The following is a 20,841-nucleotide window of genomic DNA, read 5'->3' as shown; positions in this document are numbered from 1 at the left end:
CAGATGGGAAAGCTAAGTCTAGAGAAGGGAGTGACTTGCCAAAGATAGCACAGGTAGCAGATAGAGGGTTTAAACCCAGGTCTACTCATTCTAAATGCAAAGCTCTTTCTGCCATGGTGCACTGTCTGTTTTGGTTTCTGGTGGTGGTTCATGCCAAAAAATAAAAATCAGCTTCTCAGAAGAGGTATCATGTTGGGGGGGAGGTGTGGATCAATGGTTCCAGGCACAGCAGAAGAACAGCAGATTGCATGAATCACATAATTTCCCATTTGAGATTTCAGTGGACACCTAGTCCAACTCACACCTGAATGAGAATCTCTTCTTCAAAATATTTAGCCTTGGCTTGAGGACTTCCAATGAGAAGGAGGCCCATCCCACTTTTCCATAGCTTTAATTAGAAAGTTTTTCCTCCCATCAAACCTAAATCTGCCTCTTTGCAACCTTTGCCCATTGCTCCTGGAATAAAGCTTAATCCCTCTTGTATGTGACACCCTTTAAGTACTTAAAGGCAAATATCTTAACTTCCTAAGTCTCCTCTTCTCCAGGGTAAATATCCCTGGTTCCTCTTATTGATTTTCATAAAACTTGATCTTGAGACTCTTTACCATCTTGGTTGACCTCTGCTGGTCAACCTTCTTATCAATATCTTTCCTCAGCCCAGAACTGAACATAATATATCAGATGTGGTCTGACGGAAAATTACAGCAGGATTATCTTCTTATACCTAGAAGCTATACTTTCTTAATAGAGCTCATGCCATCTCATACCGTGGACTCACAATGAGTTTGCAATCCATTAAAACCCTTAGATCTTATAAGAAAAAAATCTTTTAATCATTGTATAATTATGCCATTTAAATACAGTCTTGTACTTGAGAAATTAAGTTCTTGAACCTATGTAAATCTTTACATTTGTCCCAATTAAATGCTGTATTATGAGTCAGCATGATTTTCTAACCTGTTATCTAGTGTGTTAACTACCTTTCCTAGATTTGGGTGATTTGCAAAGCTGATTTATTTGCTGCCTATCCCTTTGACCAAGTCTTGGGGAAAAATGTTAGCCAACACAGGGTCAACCATAGATTCCCCCAAGGCACTTCTCAGGACATCTTATTTTAAGATGGAATCAAACCATTGATGACTAATCTCTGAGTCTGACCATTCAGCTGGTTCTAAATCCATTTCACTGTACTATTGCCAAACCTCTATCTCTCAATCTCTTCCACAGAAATCACATGAGAGACTTCAGTGCTTTGGTAAATAAATGGGCAAACTAAATTGACAGCATTCCTCTAATCTACCAGTTTGATAATGCTGTGAAAAAAGGAAATAAAATTAGTCTGGTATGGCTTGCTCTTGCTGAAACAATGCTGGCTTTTTGTGATCGATGCTTCCTTTTCTAAATGTTTACCAAGCATCTCTTTAATAGGTTCTAGAATTTCCCCAGAAATCAGCATCAAATTCCCTGGACTGTAGTTTGCAAATTCCAATCTTTGTCCTCTTTCTTCCCCCCACATCAGAACAACATTTGCCTTGCTTTAATAATGTACTTCTCCTTTTCTCTTAAGATCTTTCAAATATCACTGACTGGTTCAGCAATCACTTCCAACAAACAATTCTTTCAATACTCAAGGGTATATGGTTCATGGGGCCCAGGTGACTTGGATTTATCAAGAACAGTTAAAATCTCTCTCATTACCTCCTTACTTGAGCATTGATCTTCCCAGTCCAAAGATCACTCTTCTTGGTAGAGAAAACAAAAACAGAGCAGAATTGAGCAGCTCTTCTCTTGGTCCTGAGTTATCATCCTGCCATGCACCTCAAGCAGCAGCCCCATTCCTTCTCTTGTCTTCTACTTCTCCCCAAGGCAGATTCAAAAGGATCTTTTTTTGTTATCTTTCTTTTCCCATCCTCCACTTTGTTCTGAGCATTAGCATTCCTGGTACCATTCTAATAGGACAAGGAAGCTTTCATATTCATCTCTTCTGTCTTCTGTATTTATATTTTAAACATCTAAATTAGTTGGCAAGTACTCTGTGTATTCACATGGGCCTCTTCAAACAAGTACAGTTTTTCTTGCCATGTTCCCCATAGAGGACATTCCAGTTCTTGCCTCTGTATCTTTACCCAGACTTAAATAATCTTCCCTTTCATCTTTGCCTCTTGGAATCCCTGGCTCCCTTCAAGGCTCAACTCAAGTACCAGGTCCTTCAAGAAGTCTTTACTGGGTCCTACAATTATTGGCACCCTCCCCTTATGAAATAATTATGCATTTATGTTGTATACATCTTGTATTTACTTATCTCTGAATATACTGTAGCCTCATAGAAGAAAGTAAGCTTCTTGAGGGCAGGGGCTGCCCTACTTTTGTATCCCTGACACCTAGCACAGTGCCTGGCAAACAGCAGGTTTTTAGTAAGTGCTTATTGATTGTTTTTTCATCCTAGTTATTTTACTTTGAGTCTTTGTAATTTAATTCTTGAGAGTATCCCAAATTCCTGGGCTATTACTGTATAATTTTAATTTATGGTATCCTGCCTATCCTTCCTTTGAGTCCTTTGAAATTACAGACTCTAAGGGAGAATAGTTACTTCATAGGATTTCCATCATTTCCACCCTTGCAACCAGTTCTTTTCTATTGGTGATAATCATATCTAGAATTGTTGGTTCCTCTAGCTTTTAAAAGATTAAATTATCCTTAAAATAGTCAAGAACTTATTAACTCTTTTGATTTTTGGCAGAGAGAGGCAGGGAGAGAGGAGAGGAGAGGAGGAGGAAGAAGGGAGGAGGATATCAGTAGGTGTCTGGACTATTAAAATCTCCACTACTACTATATTATGCCTTTGTGCCACACGTGCTCTTTTTCCTGAATTCCTCGTCTATTTCCTCTTTCTGTCCAGGTGGTCTGTAGCATATTCCCGTTATAAAAACATTCATTTCTTCCTCCAATGATCTTTACTCAAATGATCTCAGCTATGCTTCCCCCAATGCTAATTCTGGATTTCCTTTTAATAAATACTGCTAACCCCACCATATCTCCACTTTTACTTATCCAATTCTTCTTAAATAAGGTATGTACCTATGCGACACATTCCAGGTATGAGTTTCATTCTACCAAACGTCAATGATACGTATGATGTCAAATTTATCTCCTCATGTCAGGGCCTTTAGTTCATCTCTTGTTCTCTAAAATCTAGGCTTTTGAATATAAACTTTTAAGGCCATGGGTTTTACTACTGGCTATATTTTATATTTTGTTTCTTATGAGCTTCTTATGTCTCAAAAATTACTTTTCCTTCATTGCAGCTTCTTTCCTTGGTATCTAAGTTGGTGGATATATATATATATATATATATATATATATACATACACATACATACATATACATGTATATATATATATATATATATATATACATATATGTATAGTGTCTTTCTTCTCCCATCCTTTTTAGTTTAAAGTGCCTTTGATTAGATTTGCAAGATATAAGGCAGACACATTCTTACCTGCTTTTGTAGGCGTACTCCATCCTGACTATGAATCTGCATTCCTATATTTTAAGCAATGTTTCAGAAACACAAATCCTATTCTCAGACATTGTCTTCTTAACCAGCTGTTCACCTCTCAGATTAGTTTTTCTTTTCTGTATCTTTTGCCTTGAGTGGATAGCAATAATGAAAACACAACTTGTGCCCCTTGCTGCTTGTGCCACTTCTTGCCCAAGACTACATAATTTTTGGCAATTCTTTCTAAACTCCTTCTGGCAGTACCATTTGTACCCACATGAATTACCAGAAGTGGGCTGTAGCTATCTGTTTCGACAACTTCTCTGTTATCTCTTGGATACATGCTCCAGGAAGACATCAGGCCTCTCTAGTGCTACTGGGTTGACCAATTACTGCCTCAGTTCTCCTCGGCAGGCAGTCACCACTACTTCATCTTTGTCTAATCTTTACTTCTGTCCTCTGGAGCCAAATAGAACATGTCTAGCCTCTCTTCCATATGACAAACCTTTCCAGTGCTCAAAGACTATTATTCTGTCTCCTGATCTCTTATTTTTCCCAAGAGAAACATTTCCAATTCCTTCAACTGATCCTTGTATGGCATGATCCTGAGGTCCATTTTTTTTCTGGCTTCCCACTTCTCAGTGGATTGTCAATGTCCTCCTTAAAATGTCATATCCAGAACTGAATATATTAATTCTATATGGAGTCCAATCAGTGCAGAGTACAATGGAACAATCAATTCCTTTAAACTCTACACTGTCTCTATTAATTCAGCCTAAGATCATATTAGCTATATGCCATATATTTATCCTATACCACAACAGGTATGTGCTATATCTCTCTGTTGACTCATACTGCGTGCAATTTGTAAAAACCTCCATATCTTTTTTTAGATGCACTTCTACCTAGGCATACCTCCCCTATCTTGAACTTGTAAAGTTGGTCTTTTGAATTAAAGTACACATCTCTATCTTTAGTCCTAATACATATTTCCATAATTCCATAATTTCTTCCTATTAGCTTGGTCTAATGCTCTATCTAGTCAATGATCTTTCAGATTCAGAATTTGTCATTCGGTATTATCATTCCCAGCTTTGTCTTACCTGCAGATTTGATGAGCATGCCATCCATTCTACCTGAGTGCTAAGCCTGAGGCTCAACCTTGACTTATCCAAGTTATTGATAAAAATGTTAATTGCATTTTTATGGAGATGTCGAATGGGGGTGTTTCAGGGATCTGTGCTATATGTTATTTAATATTTTTTATCAATGATTTGGTTAAAACACTAGGTTAGGGAAGCTTCCAGAGAAAAGTCATTATTTTAATGACCCACACTGGTTTTTGGGGGGTTGATTGTTTCATTTTTCGGAGCTGCTGTTATGAACACCTAATATGCATTTGGATCTTAGATTTGATTACCCTATGATCTCTGTCTTGACTCTGCATGACCTCCAATTTACTTTCTCAGTCAGAACTTGGAAAATATCATCTTTATCACTAGTAGCACTTGGATCATCCCTTCTAATGGGCAGGAACACCTTCCAGCTTTGAAATTCTATGTTTCAAGGTTCTTTCTAGTTTTAACATTCTATGTTCCAAGGTCCCTTCCAATGCTAATATTCTTATGTTCTAGGGTCATGTCTAAGATTCTATATTTCAAAGTTCTTTCCAGCTCCAACATTCTGTGTTCTAAGGTCCCTCCCAGCTCTGGCATTGTGTTCTAAGGCCCCTTATAGCTCTGACATTCTATATTCTAAGGGCCCCCTCTACTCTGACATTCTATATTCTAAGGTCCTTTCCAGGTCTAATATTTGAGTTCTAAGGGCCCTCCCAGCTCTGCCGTTCATTCTTCTAAGGTCCTTTCAGCTCTGATATTCTATCTTCCAAGATCCCTTCCAGTTCTGAAATTCTGTGTTTTAAGGTCCTTCCCAGCCCCCAAAGTCTATGCTCTGTGATCTCTTCTAGCTCTGACATTCTATATTCTAAGGTTCTTGCTCTGACGTTCTATAATTTTGAAGTTTTTCTTATATAGGTTTTCTGTTTTCCTTTCTCTTTGATTCTGCATATGTAACTTCCCCCTCTAATAGTATATTTCTCTCTTTTCTAGCTACACAAATCTTTGCTAACTTTCGAAACCCAGGTAAGTCACTTCTCTTCCATAAAGCCTTCCTAGACTACTCCAGGTCATAGTCACCTCTTCTTCCCCCTCGCTCTACTTCTCCAACATTCGCCATCTGTATCATTAATTGGGCTATCCTTTTGTACTGCTTTATGACATCTTTATTAGTATCTCAAACTGTTATTTATATTCGTATTGACTTTTCACAGAATATATAGCACTCTTATTTACAAAGTATTTTATACTTGTGATCTCATTATATCCTCACAACAATACTATGAGGTGCCAGTGAAAGGATTATTATCCCCATTATGTAGAAGAGGAAGCTGCAGGTCAGAGAGATTAAGTCCAAGGCTCATAGTTATTAAGTTTATGGTCTTTTCTCTCCAAGTAGATTGTAATCTCCTAGAGGGCAGGACCTTTGTATGTATTTGTATCTGCCATAGTCCCTAGCACAAAGTCTTGCATACAGTAGTTGTTAATTAGATTTAATTCAATAAAATTTTATTAAGCACCTACTTGTAGAGTCCTGTGTCAGGCACTGGATCAAGGATGGAGACACAGTCCATTCCTTCATGGAGTTCCTGACACAGTCATGGAAGGCAATGCATGCACTTATCTCAATATATCAAAGACCCACTGATTTAAAATTGGCAGATCTTCCCTCCAGTAGTTCTGACTACAACCCTATGAGCTGCAGAGCTGAGAAAAATTTATCACCTGGTGGTCTATTTTCTGGCCAGGAGCCTCTCTGTACTTAGTTAGGCTGGTCCTTAGATGAAAGACACCCAGTCCATTGCCAGGGACATGCTCGAAGCCTGCAAGAACTTGTGTGCCCTTGGCACACTCTTCAAGAATTCCGGGTCACCTCTAAACCATAATGGGGCATTTGAAGAGGATTTCAGTGCAGGGACACATATCCCTACCACTCTATTATACAATACCTCATGGTAAGCAGGTTAGGGAGATGCAAACAAAGGTTTTTGCCATGTGGTAGAGGGGAAGGTCTTTACTGACTGGGAGATGAGGGAAGCCTTCACCGAGAAGGTGACACCTGAAGTGGGCTTTGAAGGAAGGGTAAGGTGTCAATGGACAACAATGTTGGGAGTTGGGTGGAGTCAGGCTCTACTGGTTTAGAGAACACAGTGAGCAAAGGCCTTTAGTAAGCAACAGTTAAATCAGAACAGCTGAGAGCTGGTGAGGGACAGTGGCACTTCCACCAGGGGACAGCTTACCTAGAGGTAACAAGTTTTCCGAAGCATTGATATAAACAACAGAGTCAAAGTGCCTGAAGTCCTTTTCCTTAGCCTGAAGGGATAGGATGACAAGACAAAACAAAGCAAAGTACAGTATTATTTCCATTACAGGAAAACTCAGTGGACTTCAGTGCAATGTTCCATGGAAAGCTATGTCTTATTAAGTATAGTAGAACTCAATTATAAAGCCATTTACTCTACCCCAAATCTAATTACTCTCCTAGTCACATCAGATTCCTTGTGTACATAATTCTGTAGAGGTCATTGCACCCAATATAATAGGGAAAGCCTGAAAAGGTGTGAGTGGGAATCATACTGGGTGAAATTCTAGAGGGGCAGCATATTAAAGAAAGAATGCTGGACTGCTGGGTTTAAATTTTGACTCTGCCATCTATTACCTTGTGACCCTAGGCAAGTGACCCCCTTCTCCTTGGCCAGGCAAACCCCTCTACATGTGCCCTCCATTCCATTCCCATCCCATTCCGCCTTCATCGGCCGACTGTTCCCTCTATCGTTCCCACCTTCTCTCTAATCTTCAGCCTCTCCCCAGCTACTAGTCCCTTCTCTGCTGCCTAAAAATATGTTCATGTCTTCCCCATCTTTAAACCACCCCCTCGATATGATGATGCCCACTAGTTTTCATCCCATATCTCTCTTCTCCCTCTCTCTATTACATTCTTTGGGAAATTCAACTATGCTCCGTGCCTCGACTCCCTCCCTTCTCATTCTTTTCCACACTCTCTGCATCTCATCACTCAACTGAAACTGCTCCTCCCAAAGTTACTAGTGATCTGACTCAATCTTTCTTGATTGCTCTGAAGCCTCTGATACTGTTAATCATTTTATTCTCCTGGATATTTTGTCCTCACTAGGTTTTCATGACAGTGCTCTCTCCTGGTTTCTCTCCCATCTCTCTGACCACTCTTCTTGGCCTCCTTTGCTGTGTCTACATCCAGGTGACACTCATTAACCATAGGTATCCCCCAAAGCTATGTCCTAGGCCTTCTCTTCTCTCTATATACTATCTTGTTTGCTGGTGTCATCAGCTCCCATGGGTTCAATTATCATGCATTTATTCAGATAATTCCCAGATTTATATATCCATCCCTAGTTTCTCTCCTGAATTTCAGTCTCACACCAACAAGTTCCTTTTTGATTTCTTGAAACGGATGTATTACAGACATCTCAAACTCAACATATCCAAAACAAAGCCTCTTTCCTCCCCAAACCTCTCTCTTCCCAGCTTCCCTATTAGTGTTGAAGGAACCACCATCTTCCTCACATCGACCTTCACAATATCTCCTCTGTCATCCCATTTTCTCTTTTCACATGGCCATCGTTTTCAGACAGGTCCTCATCATTTTGTGCCTGAATGATTATTGTGTAGTCTTCTGATTGGTCCCTCCTACCTCAGTCTATGCCCACTCCAAAGTGATTTTCCTAAAGTGCAGGTCTGATCACATTACCTCTCTACTTAATGAATCCCAGTCACTTCCTATGAACTCCAGTATCAAGTAAAAACCCTCTCTTTGGCTTTTAAAGTCCTTCACAACATGGCCTTTCCTACCTTTCCAATCTTCTTACTTCCAACACCCCCTTCCTCCCCACAATACTCTTCTATTCAGTGACACTGTCATGCTTGCTGTTCCTCAGACGAATTAGCAAGCATTTATTAAGTGCCTAATACATGCCAGGCATTGTGCTAAATGCTGGGGATGCAAAGAATGGCCAAAGATAGTCCCTGCTCTCATAGGAGCTCACAGTCTAACAGGGGAGACAACATATAAACAACTATGTGCAAATTAAATAAATTGGAGAAAATCGACTGAGGAAAGGCACCAGCATTAAAGGGGATTAGGAAATGCAGAAGGTGGGACTTCCATGTTCCTTGCCTACAACACTCTTATCTCCTGACTCTGTCTTTGTACTGGCTGTTCCTCATACCTGGAAGGTTCTCCCTCTTTTTTTTTTTGGGAGGGGAGTAGGCAGGGCAATTAGGGTTAAGTGACTTCCCCAAGGTCACACAGCTGGTAAGTGTATCAAGTGTCTGAGGCCAAATTTGAACTCAGGTCCTCCTGACTCTAGGGCTGGTGCTCTACTCACTGCACCACCTAGCTGCCCCCTGTTCTCCCTCTTTATATCTGCTTCCCTGGCTTCCTTCAAGACTCAGCTTAAATCCCACCTTCTGGAGTCTTTTCCTGGTTTCTGCCCCCCCACCCCCTCCTCCTACCCAAGTGCTAGAGCCTTTCCTTTGAAACCACCTTGCATTTACCTTGTATATACCTTCTATGTATTTACATAGTTATTTACATGTTGTTTCATTAGACTGTGAACTCCCTGAGAGCAGAGACTCATGTCTTTGCCTTTCCTTGTATACCCCAGAACTTAGCAAAGTGCCTGGCACACAGTAGGCATTTAATAGATTCTTTTTGGCTGACAACCCACAAACATCTCTGGGCCTCAGTTTGCCCAACTATCAAAATGTGGGGATTAGACTAAATAATCTGTAAAGTTCCTTTCATCTCCAGATCTTAACAATCTGGCCTCTTTCCTCTGTTCTGCCACTTATTAACTGGATGTCCTTAAGCAAATCCTTTAAACCTCCCTGAGTCTCAAGTTTCTTTATCTGTAAAATGGGACAGCCAGGCCTTGTATGACTGATCTCACTGAATTATTGGGAGGAAATTATTTTCAAAATCTTAAACTATCATAGAAATTGGAGCAATGTGGTTTACTATCCTTTTCTGAGTCTCCATTTCCTTATCTGAAATTGGGAATAACACTTTCACTGCAGGGTTGTTTTTAATAATATCTCAGATAAATCAGTTAAACCTTTCTAAGTTACAATCTCTTCATCTATAAGAAATGACCAGAATCATTCCTTTTGTATTTACCGACTGGGTAGGACTATTGTGAGGATCAAACAAGATATATGAGAGAGTTCTATACTCTATAAATATGAGGGATTATTATACAATTTGTCTAAGGTCTAACATCTGCTATGCCCGTGACCCTCCCTTTTTTCAATGTGATTCAGCACTATACCAATCTGTTCCAATACACACCATTGTTCCAGAGCAGGCCTTACCAACTTGAGGCATACTTACCCCTGGGGGAAATGAGAAGCTTATCAAGAGGGTAAAGGGAATTATTTAGTAAATAATTACATTAGCCTACTGAATGTAATTAGTTGATTTATTTTATTTCTTAAGCGCATATGCTTGACAAATTCTAGAATGTATTTCCTTTCCTACTGAATAAAAGCAACAAGAAAGTTCACAAAAAGCCAAAGGTCACAGGGATGGAAAAAGATTAGGACCCCTTGTTCCACAGCAGAGTAGGAGTGGACAAAGTCTCCTGTTCCCACCTTTAGAAATATTGAGAACACTTAACAGTTAGCCCAGACATACATCTTTTCAACATGGTTGATGAAGGAGTATGCTTTGCTTGACTATAAATATTTGTTATCACTGTTGGGTTTTTTCTCTTTTTCCTTCTCAGTGGAGAGAGAGAGAGAGAGAGAGAGAGAGAGAGAGAGAGGGAGGGAGAGAGCAGAAGCAACAGGGAGAAAAATAAATGTTTGTTAATTGAAAAAAGATATCAATAAAAACTTTATTTCACACACACACACACACACACACACACACGCACGCACAAAACCTTTGGGGAGAGGTTGTACAAGTGCTACTATTTCAAATGTGAAAAATTAACATTGAGAAAGGAGAAGTAAATTTGAACAATATCTTAAAACTAGCATCAGAACAAGGATGTGGACCCAGAACTTCTGACCCCAAATCTAGGATTTCATGACTACATGAAAACATGTTTGAGGACTTCAATGATCCATGAGTTTGTTATGTGAGTACGCTACACTAATAAAGACCACAGCTCCCTGGCAGCTTATGGATCATTTTAAGAGTTGTTAGGCCCATATAAATCAGGACCCTGGAGGCCAGTCCTTTGGTGAGGAGCTTCTCCACCCAGAGCTGGGCTGGTGCTCATACACCACACACCTATAGGCTGTCCCTCGGCCTTGTTTTTTCTTATTTAATTTTTCTTATTTTCTTATTTATTTCTCTACTGGTCTGTAGGAGCCAGGGCCTTTCCCATGCTATGTCAAAGCAAAAATAAACCTTCACTTGTGTAGAAGATTTTATGTTTTACAAAGGGCATTATTCTTTACAAAGTGTTTTAAAGCTTATAAATCCCTTTGTAGTTTGTAAGGTTTTGTAGTTTTCAGTTTATAATGTACAGTTTACATTGTGCTACATAGCTCCAGGGATTCATGCTCAGCCCTATGCCTTTTAATATTTTGTCAATGACTTGGAGTGAGGCAGGGACAGAATGCTTTATCAGATCTGGAGATGACAGTCTGACAGAGCTAGCACCCAAAAAGGTCTTGAGAGGCAAGAGCTGTAGTGAACAAGGATCAATTTCCTAAGTACAAGATGGGGGCAGGATGGTTAGCAGTTTGTAAAAAATCTGGGGGGTTTTAGTGGGCTGCAAACTCAATGTGAGCCAGCAGTATGGTGGGACATGGCAGCCCCCAAAGCTAACACCATCTTGGGCTCTGTGAAGGGAGGCCTGCCTTCTGAGAATCAGGAGGTAATGAAGGCCTAATCATAGCTTACCCTGTACAGAGCTCATCTGGAAGGTTGGTTCGGTTCTGGGCACCCCAGTTTCAAGATACTGATGAACTCAAGAACCTCTGAAGAGAGCTACCAGGATGGATGGGGAAGGGTCTTGAGTCCATGTGTCATGAGGATCAGATGAAGTGGAGAATGCTTAATCAAAGGAAGAGAAGACTGGGGGAACCCGAGAGCTGTCTTTAAGTATTGAAGTCACCTATGGAAGGGAGATTACACTTGTTCAGCTGGGCCCTAGAGAACAGAACCAGGATCGGCGGGTAGAAAGTGGCAAAAAGGCAAATTTAGGCTTGGAGTGAGGAAAACTTCCTAACAATCAGAGCTGTCTAACAGTGGAACGGGCCCCTGCGGGAGGCAGCGTGGCCCTCCTCCACGGAGGTCTTCATGGGGGGTGGGGGTGGGGCGAGGATTTTAGTGACATCGTTACTACTCTAATTGCTACTATGGGTCCTGTTGTTATTATTACAATTATTATCATTATTACTCCTGTTATTAATTAGGATTCCTTTGGGTTATGGGCTGGGCTAGATAGTTTCTTCTAACTCTAAAAATTTTTGATTCTGTGAAATATTTTCATGTTGTCTCACTGGATCTTCAGAGTGGGTAGCCCAGGGAGAATCATTATCCTCACTTTAGAAAGGGCAGCTAGATGGCAAGCGGATAGACGGCTGGGCCTGGAGTCAGGAGGACTCATCTTCATGAGTTCTATTACTTAGCTATAGGACCCTGGGTAAGTCACTTAACTCTGTTTTGCCTCAGTTTTCTCATGTGTAAAATGAGCTGGAGAAGGAAGTAGCAAACTGCTCTAGTATCTTTGCCAAGAAAATCCCAAATGGGGTCATGGAGAGTTGAACACAACTGGAAATGACTAAACAACACTTTGCAGAAGACCAGAGAGGGTATCCGGTGTGTCCAAGCAGTAGGCCCAGGCCCTGGAACTCAGGCCTCCCACATCTTAGCCCACTATTCCTTCTGTGGCACCACAATCAGGTCCTGCCAAACGAAGTTGCCAAAGGAGATAAACTGCAGCATATTTTCTGTTGGGATCAGAGCGCAGCCTTGGCAGAGACTGTAAGAACAGTTTCTACTTACTTTTGCAATCTTCTGGCCGCTGATATTCACAGTACACAAATCTGTAGGTCTCTTTACACTGTGGTGCTTCAGCTGGAAAAACAAACAACAGTTAGTGCTTTTTATTGCCACTCAGAACAACAAAGGAGTTCTTTGTTCAAAGTATGACACTGGAGGCCTTCCCAAAATGCCAAATGTACGCAGGGTAATGTCATTCAGCCCAAAGCAGTATACATACAGCACCGCCCTTTGGAGTTGTGCAAAAAAAAAAAAAAAAAAAAAAAAATATCCCAAATCCTCCCAGACAGAGATAGAAGAGATGGATCTCATAACGCAGGACACGGAGCTCACTTAATCCAGCCTTTTAGGTCCGGTTCAATTCAATTCAACAAGAGACAAAAAATGCAATCTTCCCTGCCCTCAAGAAGCTTACATTCTCCTAGAAAGGTAGAATTTGCACACAGATAAGTAAATACAAACTAATTTCAGAAGGGAGAGGGCACTGACAATGGGGTGGATCAGGAAGGGCCTCACATAGGAAGTATGAACTCAGCTGAACTTTCAAGGAAGCTAGGGATTCTAAGGGGAGGGAGTGCATTCTAGGCATGGGTGGGGCGGGGGCAGCCTGTGCAAAGATATGGAGGTAGGAAGTGGTATGTGCCAGTTTGGGGAACAATTAGCAGGTCAGTTTGGCTGTGACATAGAATGTGTGAAGGGAAGTAATATGAAACAAATACTGAAAAATAGTTGGGAATCAGCTTGCAGAGGGCCTTAAAACGTCAGGTCGAGGGGTTTATCTTTGATCCTAGATGCAGTAGGAGGCCGCTGAAAGTTTTTGAGGAGAGGACTGATACGGTCAGGCCTCTGTCTTAGAAGTCTGGTAGCCCTGTAGTGAATGGATTGGAGAGGGTGGAGACAAGAGGCATGGAGACCAGTTTAAGTAAGCTAGTGCAATTAACAACGCATTAAGATCGTGAGGACCTAAGCCAGGCCTTCAGTGTCACACTTTGAATAAAGAACTCTCCTAAGTGGAGAGAAGGTACCAATGTGAGTGAGGAATGTCATGGAAGGAGAACTGGTAACTGATAGAATGTGGGAGATAAGGAAAAGGGAAGGATCAAAGATAATTTCGAAGGACAAACCTAGGGAACTGGAAAGATGGCAGGGTCTAGGGAACTGATCTAGGGAAGTCTGAAGGAGGGAAGGATTGGGGTGGGGTGGGGAGGAATATAAGGAATCCTATCTATAATGCTGATGGGATATGCAGGGCAAGATTTACAGTAGCAGACAGGTGGTGCTGCAGGACTGTGGTTGCCCCCTAAATCCACTCTCTTCTTCAAATTTCCCTATTTCTGTTTTTTGTCGGTAACGTTGAGTTGTTTCAGTTGTGTCTGACTCTTCGTGACCCCATTTGGGATTTTCTTGGCAAAGCTACTGAAGTGGTTTGCCATTTCCTTCTCCAGTTCATTTTACAGAAACTGACTTGCCCAGGGTCACATATCATGGAAGTGTCTGAGGATGGGTTTGAACTCAGGAAATTGAATCTTTCTGACTCCAGGTCTGGTGCTCTATCGAATGTCACTTCACTGTCCTATTTCTTTCTATTTACAGTACCACTATCTTTTCAGTCACCCAGGTTCAAATACTCAACATAATGCATGACTCTTTCCTCTGAGCCCTCACCTTCCTCCCTCCACATAATGAATTGTGAAGATTTGTTGATTCTACTTCCTTAATCTCTCACATCTCTTCTCTCCTCTCACAGAGAATTTGAGCCTTCATCACTTCTCACTTTCTTGCACCTACTGCCAGAGCCTTCTAACTGGGCTCCTAGCTTGTGGCCTCCCCTTCTCCCCCCACTCCAATTCTCCAATTCATCCACACACAGCTGCCAAAATTATCTTTTAAAACCAAAAGTCAGACCATGTCACTCTTTTGCTGGAGAATCTGCAATGCTTTTAGGACAAGGGTTCTCAATCTGGGATCCGTAGATTCTTCCACCCCTCCACCCCGCCCCCCACAAGGTTTGTGGATCATTTTCAGAAGGTTTGTGAATTTGTTTTTTCAATACCTTGATAACTGCATATCAATTATAATTGGTTTCCTTTTCATCCTACATATTTTATTTTATGCATTTCAAAGCATTATTCTGAAAATAATAATGCTCTTCACCGGACTAACTGCCAAAGGTATTTTCATTCTTAAAGAGTTTAAGAACTCTTAAGATCAATGGCAGTTTCTTAGTGTAGCACGTAAAGACCTTCACAATCTCACTTTAGCCTACCTTTCCAGGCTTATTTCTCCATGAACTTTACATTTCAGCCAAACTGGCCGACTCTGAACTCAGAAGCCATATCTGGCCTCTGTGGTTTTGGACAAACTGTCCCCTGTACCTGGAATGTACTTCATCTTTATCTCTACCTCTTAGAAACCTTAGCTTCTTTCAAGGCTCAGGTTCTGATTCCCCTAGTTCTTTGTTCTCTCTCCCACCTTAAATAATCATTTATATACTTATTCGCTTACATATTACATTCTCACCACCCCACCCCCATGTAAAAAAGGGATTGTTTTTTGTTTTGCATTTGTATGCCTAGGACCTAAAGCAGTGCCTGGCATGTGTATTAAGTAGGCACTTAAGAAATGCTCGTTTTTCTGGATTAGAGCAGAGATTTTTAACCTTTTATGATGTTATGGACTCCCCTGGCAGTCTGGTGAAATATGTGGACCCCTTCTTAGAATAATGTCTCTATGCACATTAAATAAAATATATAGGATTACAAAAGAAATCGATTTCTTGTGTATGGTTACACACACAAGTACGCAGACCTCAGATTAAGAATCTTAGATTAGAGAGAGATTAAGACTGGATACATAATTTTAGGAGATGATAAGTGAACCTTGATGAAAGAGAATAGAGAGACAAAAAGCTAATAAGTATGGAGTCTTAGAGGGCTGCCATATTTATTGGGTGGCAGATGGATGATGATATAGTAAAAGAGACTAGGGAGACATAGTCAGGCAGATAGAGGAGAACCAATTCAAAACTGTTTTAAAAAGGAGGAAACTGAGCCCAATGAAGAGAAGAAGATTGCCCAATATTATACCCAATCAGCAAAGTGCTGGAACTATATGCTTGTCTGATATCAGGCAGGTTAAGTCTTTTCCCACTCTATCATGGCACCTTCCCCATCGCTTCCCATACTAATTGATGACCTATGTCAAGTTATTAGCATGACTCAAAACAGCAGTCATATAGCCATCTAAAAGGAATTTATTTGGACCTAAAGGCCATTCATTTATTCATACATTCAACATTTGTTGAATACCAAGTGGCATCAATATCTAGCCACTAGGTACATGGCACAAAACTCATAAATTATAGAATTGGAAAGGAATATTACAGATCTGGTTAATGATAAGACAGGAGCCTGACCATATCATTCCTCTCCTCAAAAACTTTCAGTGGCCTCCTTCTGTGTCTAGGATAAAAGATAAACTCCTCAGCCTGACATCTTAAGGACCTCGGCAAGCTGGTTCCCAACTACTTTTCCATGTTTATTTCATACTACTTCCCTCTACGTATAACTAAAGTATGATTTATCATAATCTAAGAAATGATCATCCTATCTCTGACTGCATATCTCCAGTGATAGGAAGCTTACTATATCACAAGGCAGTCCGTTCCATTATGGAACGGCTAATTTTTAGGAAGTTTCTCTTTATGTTGAGCTAAATTCTGACTCCCTGTAACTTTAATAATTCAATTAAATAAACTTGTATTAAATATAGGGCCTTGTGCTTAGCAGTAAGGATAGTTCTGTCACCAGCCCTGACCTTTCTTCTGAGCTCCAGATCCACATCTCTGACAAATTACAGAAAATTTCTTCCTGCATATCTCACTGGTACCTCAAACTCAACATATTCCAAGGCCAAATGCATTATCTTTTTAAAAAGCCTTTATCATAAACTTGATAACCACCCACAAGGACAAATAAGATAAACATACAAAAAGAAATAAAATTATACATGAGCCATTAATATAGAGTTCAATATTTTAAGAAAAACCAAATAAATACATGAAAAATAACCCACCAAAAATCTGTTTACCTTATATTCTCTTCTAAGTCTATTTGATATCTTTGTTTATTGTTCTATGGAAGGGGAGGTAGTCAGTTGATTCACTGACCAATTTGATGAGTTCTTCAAGTGTTAAAATTATAGGATACCCTTTTATTTGGTGCTATCAGAGGAGGCACCTTCCCATGAAATATAGACATGCCCACTGGGACCTTTCTGACAAGATACAGGGAATTCAGGCTGATTCATGGACAGACTCAGGGGGAATGACCTCTCATTGTAGGACTGTCCCTCCATGCAGTAGAGCCTTCCATCTTTTTTTGCTTGCTCCCACTCTTTGACTTGGAGAAGACAAATAAGTATATAGTAGAGTATACTTGCATTATTGAAGGAGCAGAAGAAGGAACTTATGTCCATGTGCAATTTTCACCGCCCCCCCCAGGAATAAATGATGAAAACCTACAGCCAAAAGACATGGCAGAGGTGGACATGTGCTTACACTCAACTCAAGAGGAAACTATGATGAAACAATTTCTAACTCCTAGGAGAAATTAATGGTGACTCAATGGCAAAAGCTTATGGAGATCTGCACGTTTGTCTCAATGGGCCAAGAGGGGAGTTCCTGGACCTCAAATTCCTGGTAACTTTCTGTCTTTCTATTTGTTTTCCTGACCACAGGCTGGAGACCTAAGAATGGACTTTCCCAGTCCATAAGATGACAGTAATTGGGACACTGATAGAATTTCTGCAAAAGCACATAGCACATAGCACAAAAGCCTGAAGAGAAATTTTCCCTGCAATTACTTCTTCAGTAACCCAATTTTGGGGTTTTTGAGTTTGGGGAAAAGACCTAGATTCTAAAACTCCAGGAGTTTTTAATCTGGTATCTGTGAACTTATTTCTTCAAATATTCTGATGACTATATTCCAACATAATTGATTTCCTTTGTAATCCTATGTATTTTATTTTATGCATTTTAAAACATTATTCTGGGAAAGGGTTGAGACTGCCTCAGGAGTCCATCACACACAGACACAGACACAGACACAGACACAGACACACACACACACACAGAATCTCTATCCTAGAGAGAGAGAGAAGGAGATTTCCCAATGCATCATGATTGTTGGACAAAGAAGAGGCTCATCTACCTAGTTTCTGCACAGTATCCTACTTGAGAAGCAGAGCCAATAAATTACTTGAGACAGTGGAGCTCCAAAAGGAAAGGGGCTGCTTGATCAGTAATCCCCAGGAGCAAGTTTATTTTTCAGGAGGACTATAAACCATAAGGTGGCGCTGGACATCCATCAATGACCCCAGGAGAGAGAGGGTTTTCAATGGAATGTCCAGGTTGAATCATCATTAGATAAGAAAGATTGTAGAGGATGGATACAGAGGTATTGATTGTAGAATATCTTCTTTGGAAAGGAGAAATCTGAGAAGCTGAAGTAGAAGAGGGGTTAGAACTTACGGCAGGGATCTCACTCTAGTAAATGCTGACAAAAGGGAGAATTTTGTAGTATCTGGTTAGGGCACATAATCTTTTTATTTCAGCTAAGTGACTATTATGTCAATATGGTCTGGCTCCTAGAGGGAAATTAAAGGGGCTCAAGGAACACCCTTCCAGGAAGAATGAAGTATTCCTTTAAAAATAAAAGAAATAGGTAAACATGAAAGGAAAAAAGAAAATGGCTCTGAAGAGGGGAATCTTGACCAGTGTCAGTCAGTCAATAAATATTTATTAAGAGCCTACTGTCTGCCAGGCATTGTGCTAAGCACTGAATTCAGTACTTACCAAAGTGCCTGGCACAACGTAGGCACTTAATAAATGTTTATTGATCGATCGACTCCTAAATGCTCATTTGCTTCATCTGTTGAATGGGGGAATATTAATATTTGTTATCCCTACTATAAGAGGTTGTTAAACGAATAATGAGATTATAAATGCAAAGTTTTTTATGAACTAAAATAGTATGAAAATTCCACCTGTTTCCCTTCAATACTTTGATGGATCTGTAGTCTCACCCATGTAGTCCCACCCCAATGTTGTGGATCACACCTATCCATGCCTTCTCAACCTACAAGAATCTTGTCTATGTATTCAAATAAATTCTCCCGTAAGTCCCATGATGTTTTATATTGAATAGCCAGATGAATTCATGGCTTCATTCCCCCTATGGCTGTCTCCTGATGCACAAATCTCTTATGCTTAAGTTTTAAACTCCATTTAGTTAAAACTGGCTGCTGAAACTTTCCAGTAAGCTTGTTGATATGGCATAACAGTAATTTTACCTTCCTCATCCTGAATAAGTTTTCCTGGTTAATTTTTAGAAACCCCACATTTACTATTGGTCCAGACAGTCAGTCAATGAACATTAATTAAGTGCCTGCTACATGATGGACGCTGTGCTAAGTGCTGGGGATACAAAAGAAAAGGCAAAAGAAAGTCCCTACTCTCAAGGAGCTCTCAATCTAATAGGGGAGACAACTAGCAAACAAATATGTATTCACAAACTATGTATGCAGAATACGAAATACTTAAAAGAGGGAAGGCATTAGAATTGAGAGGGATTGCTCCCTAACCCTATTGGCCCACCCGTAATGTGATATGCCATGGCAGACCCTTTGCCTGAAAACCCTAGACTAGAGTCCTCAAGGGCTCTGGGCTTTCAATCAGAAACAATTTATTTTACATTTATAATCTCATTATCCTTATAACATATCATGGCATCACCTCCTTGATGTCATGGTTCTCTTTGACAAAAAAGGACAAACAGCAGCAGCATCCTTGTAACAACCTCTTGAGGTAAGGAGTATAAATATTTTTAACCCTAGTTGACAGATTCAGTCCAGACCACCACCCAGCGTATTGCCTCAAGGGACAGTGGGAGCAAGGGAAGCCATATGTGACTCTACTACTGACAGAATTGCTTTACCATCCTGTGCTGCAATTGGCTGTATCAATAAACCATTCTAACCCAGCCCAGTGCCATTCACTACAACTGTACTTGAAATTGGTATGACATGTGGGCAACAAGGAACCTCACTTGTTATCTCTTGTTCCTGCTACGTAATTGGCTGACTGCTGGATGTACATCCCTTTGTTGATGTCTCTCTTATGTCACTGTTGGTAATACATCGCAGCCTATTTACTCTCACTATGGTCTCTCTCATTTGCATGACCTATCCACATTAATTCTTTAATTCTGCATTTTAAATACGATTTTGAGAAGAGACTGATGTTTCACTGGTCTGTCTACAGAGTCCATGGCAAAGAAAGTTAAGGATCCCTATTCTAGAGGAAAAAGAAGGAGATTTCACAATGTATCATGTTTCTTGGACAAAGAGGAGGATCATCCACCTAGTGGATGCCATCATTCTCTAAGATTATAAATTGGAGTAAAGGGTCCAGTATTCATTGTTGGAAGAAATTTCCTCAAGGAGTTCCTTCTATCAAGGAAATCATAGGTCCAGACCCAATCTGATTTTTTAAATAGCAATAACGTCTATGAATTTTTTTACTCCAAGAATTTGGCATTTCACATATCTTAAGGATCATCTTTCAATGCATTAAAACTATATTGTTTATGTATACTTGGTTTAGTTCAGCTATTCCTCCTGTTGTTATTTTCTTTGGTGACATTTCTACCTCCTCATAAAGAACATGGTAGATTAGGGTGTCAAAATCAAAATCACAATCTTTTATGGAAAAAGTTTTTTTTTTCAAAAAAATGAAGGTTTTGGCAGAAGAGGCAGCCTCGCATAGTAGGTAGAGAGTGGGTCTCAGTGTCAAAAAGACCTGGGTTCAAGTCCCCTGACACATACTTGTGTGTGATTCTGTTCAAGTCACTTAACCTCTCAATGTCCCCCAGACTACTCTAAGGATAAGCTATATAACATTTGCTAATCTGCATTGAGAAGGGGAGTTTCTTTACTGGAACCTCCCTACACCTATGAAATCAGAGGTCCAGACCCTTGACCTAATTTCGATTTTAAAAAAATCATGACAAATCTTCATTTTTTATCTGTCTGCTTTCTCCTTATAGGTCCATCTTTAATGTTCTTGATGTGATCTGGCTTCATTGGATCTCTTACCAAGCATTCTGCAAATTTATTTTTCCTTGTACTGCTTCTTTTTTTGAGGCAATATTACTTAATATCTTCTA

General features: G+C 40.2%; 1 protein-coding gene across 1 annotated transcript in view; it reads right to left on the bottom strand.

Annotated features, from left to right (window-relative positions):
- XRRA1 (X-ray radiation resistance associated 1) overlaps positions 1 to 20,841 on the bottom strand; it is a 112,936-nt gene that overhangs the window by 49,025 nt on the left and 43,070 nt on the right. Inside the window, exons 4-5 of the mRNA XM_036745822.1 lie at positions 12,620 to 12,691; positions 6,861 to 6,933 (exon numbers count right to left, since the gene is read on the bottom strand). Of these exons, the coding sequence (XP_036601717.1) occupies positions 6,861 to 6,933; positions 12,620 to 12,691 (145 nt within the window). The remainder of the gene's footprint in view (positions 1 to 6,860; positions 6,934 to 12,619; positions 12,692 to 20,841) is intronic.

Source organism: Trichosurus vulpecula, chromosome 2, assembly GCF_011100635.1.
Source record: "Trichosurus vulpecula isolate mTriVul1 chromosome 2, mTriVul1.pri, whole genome shotgun sequence".
In the NCBI taxonomy this organism is placed as follows: domain Eukaryota; kingdom Metazoa; phylum Chordata; class Mammalia; order Diprotodontia; family Phalangeridae; genus Trichosurus; species Trichosurus vulpecula.
This window is presented reverse-complemented; position numbering and strand designations above follow the sequence as displayed.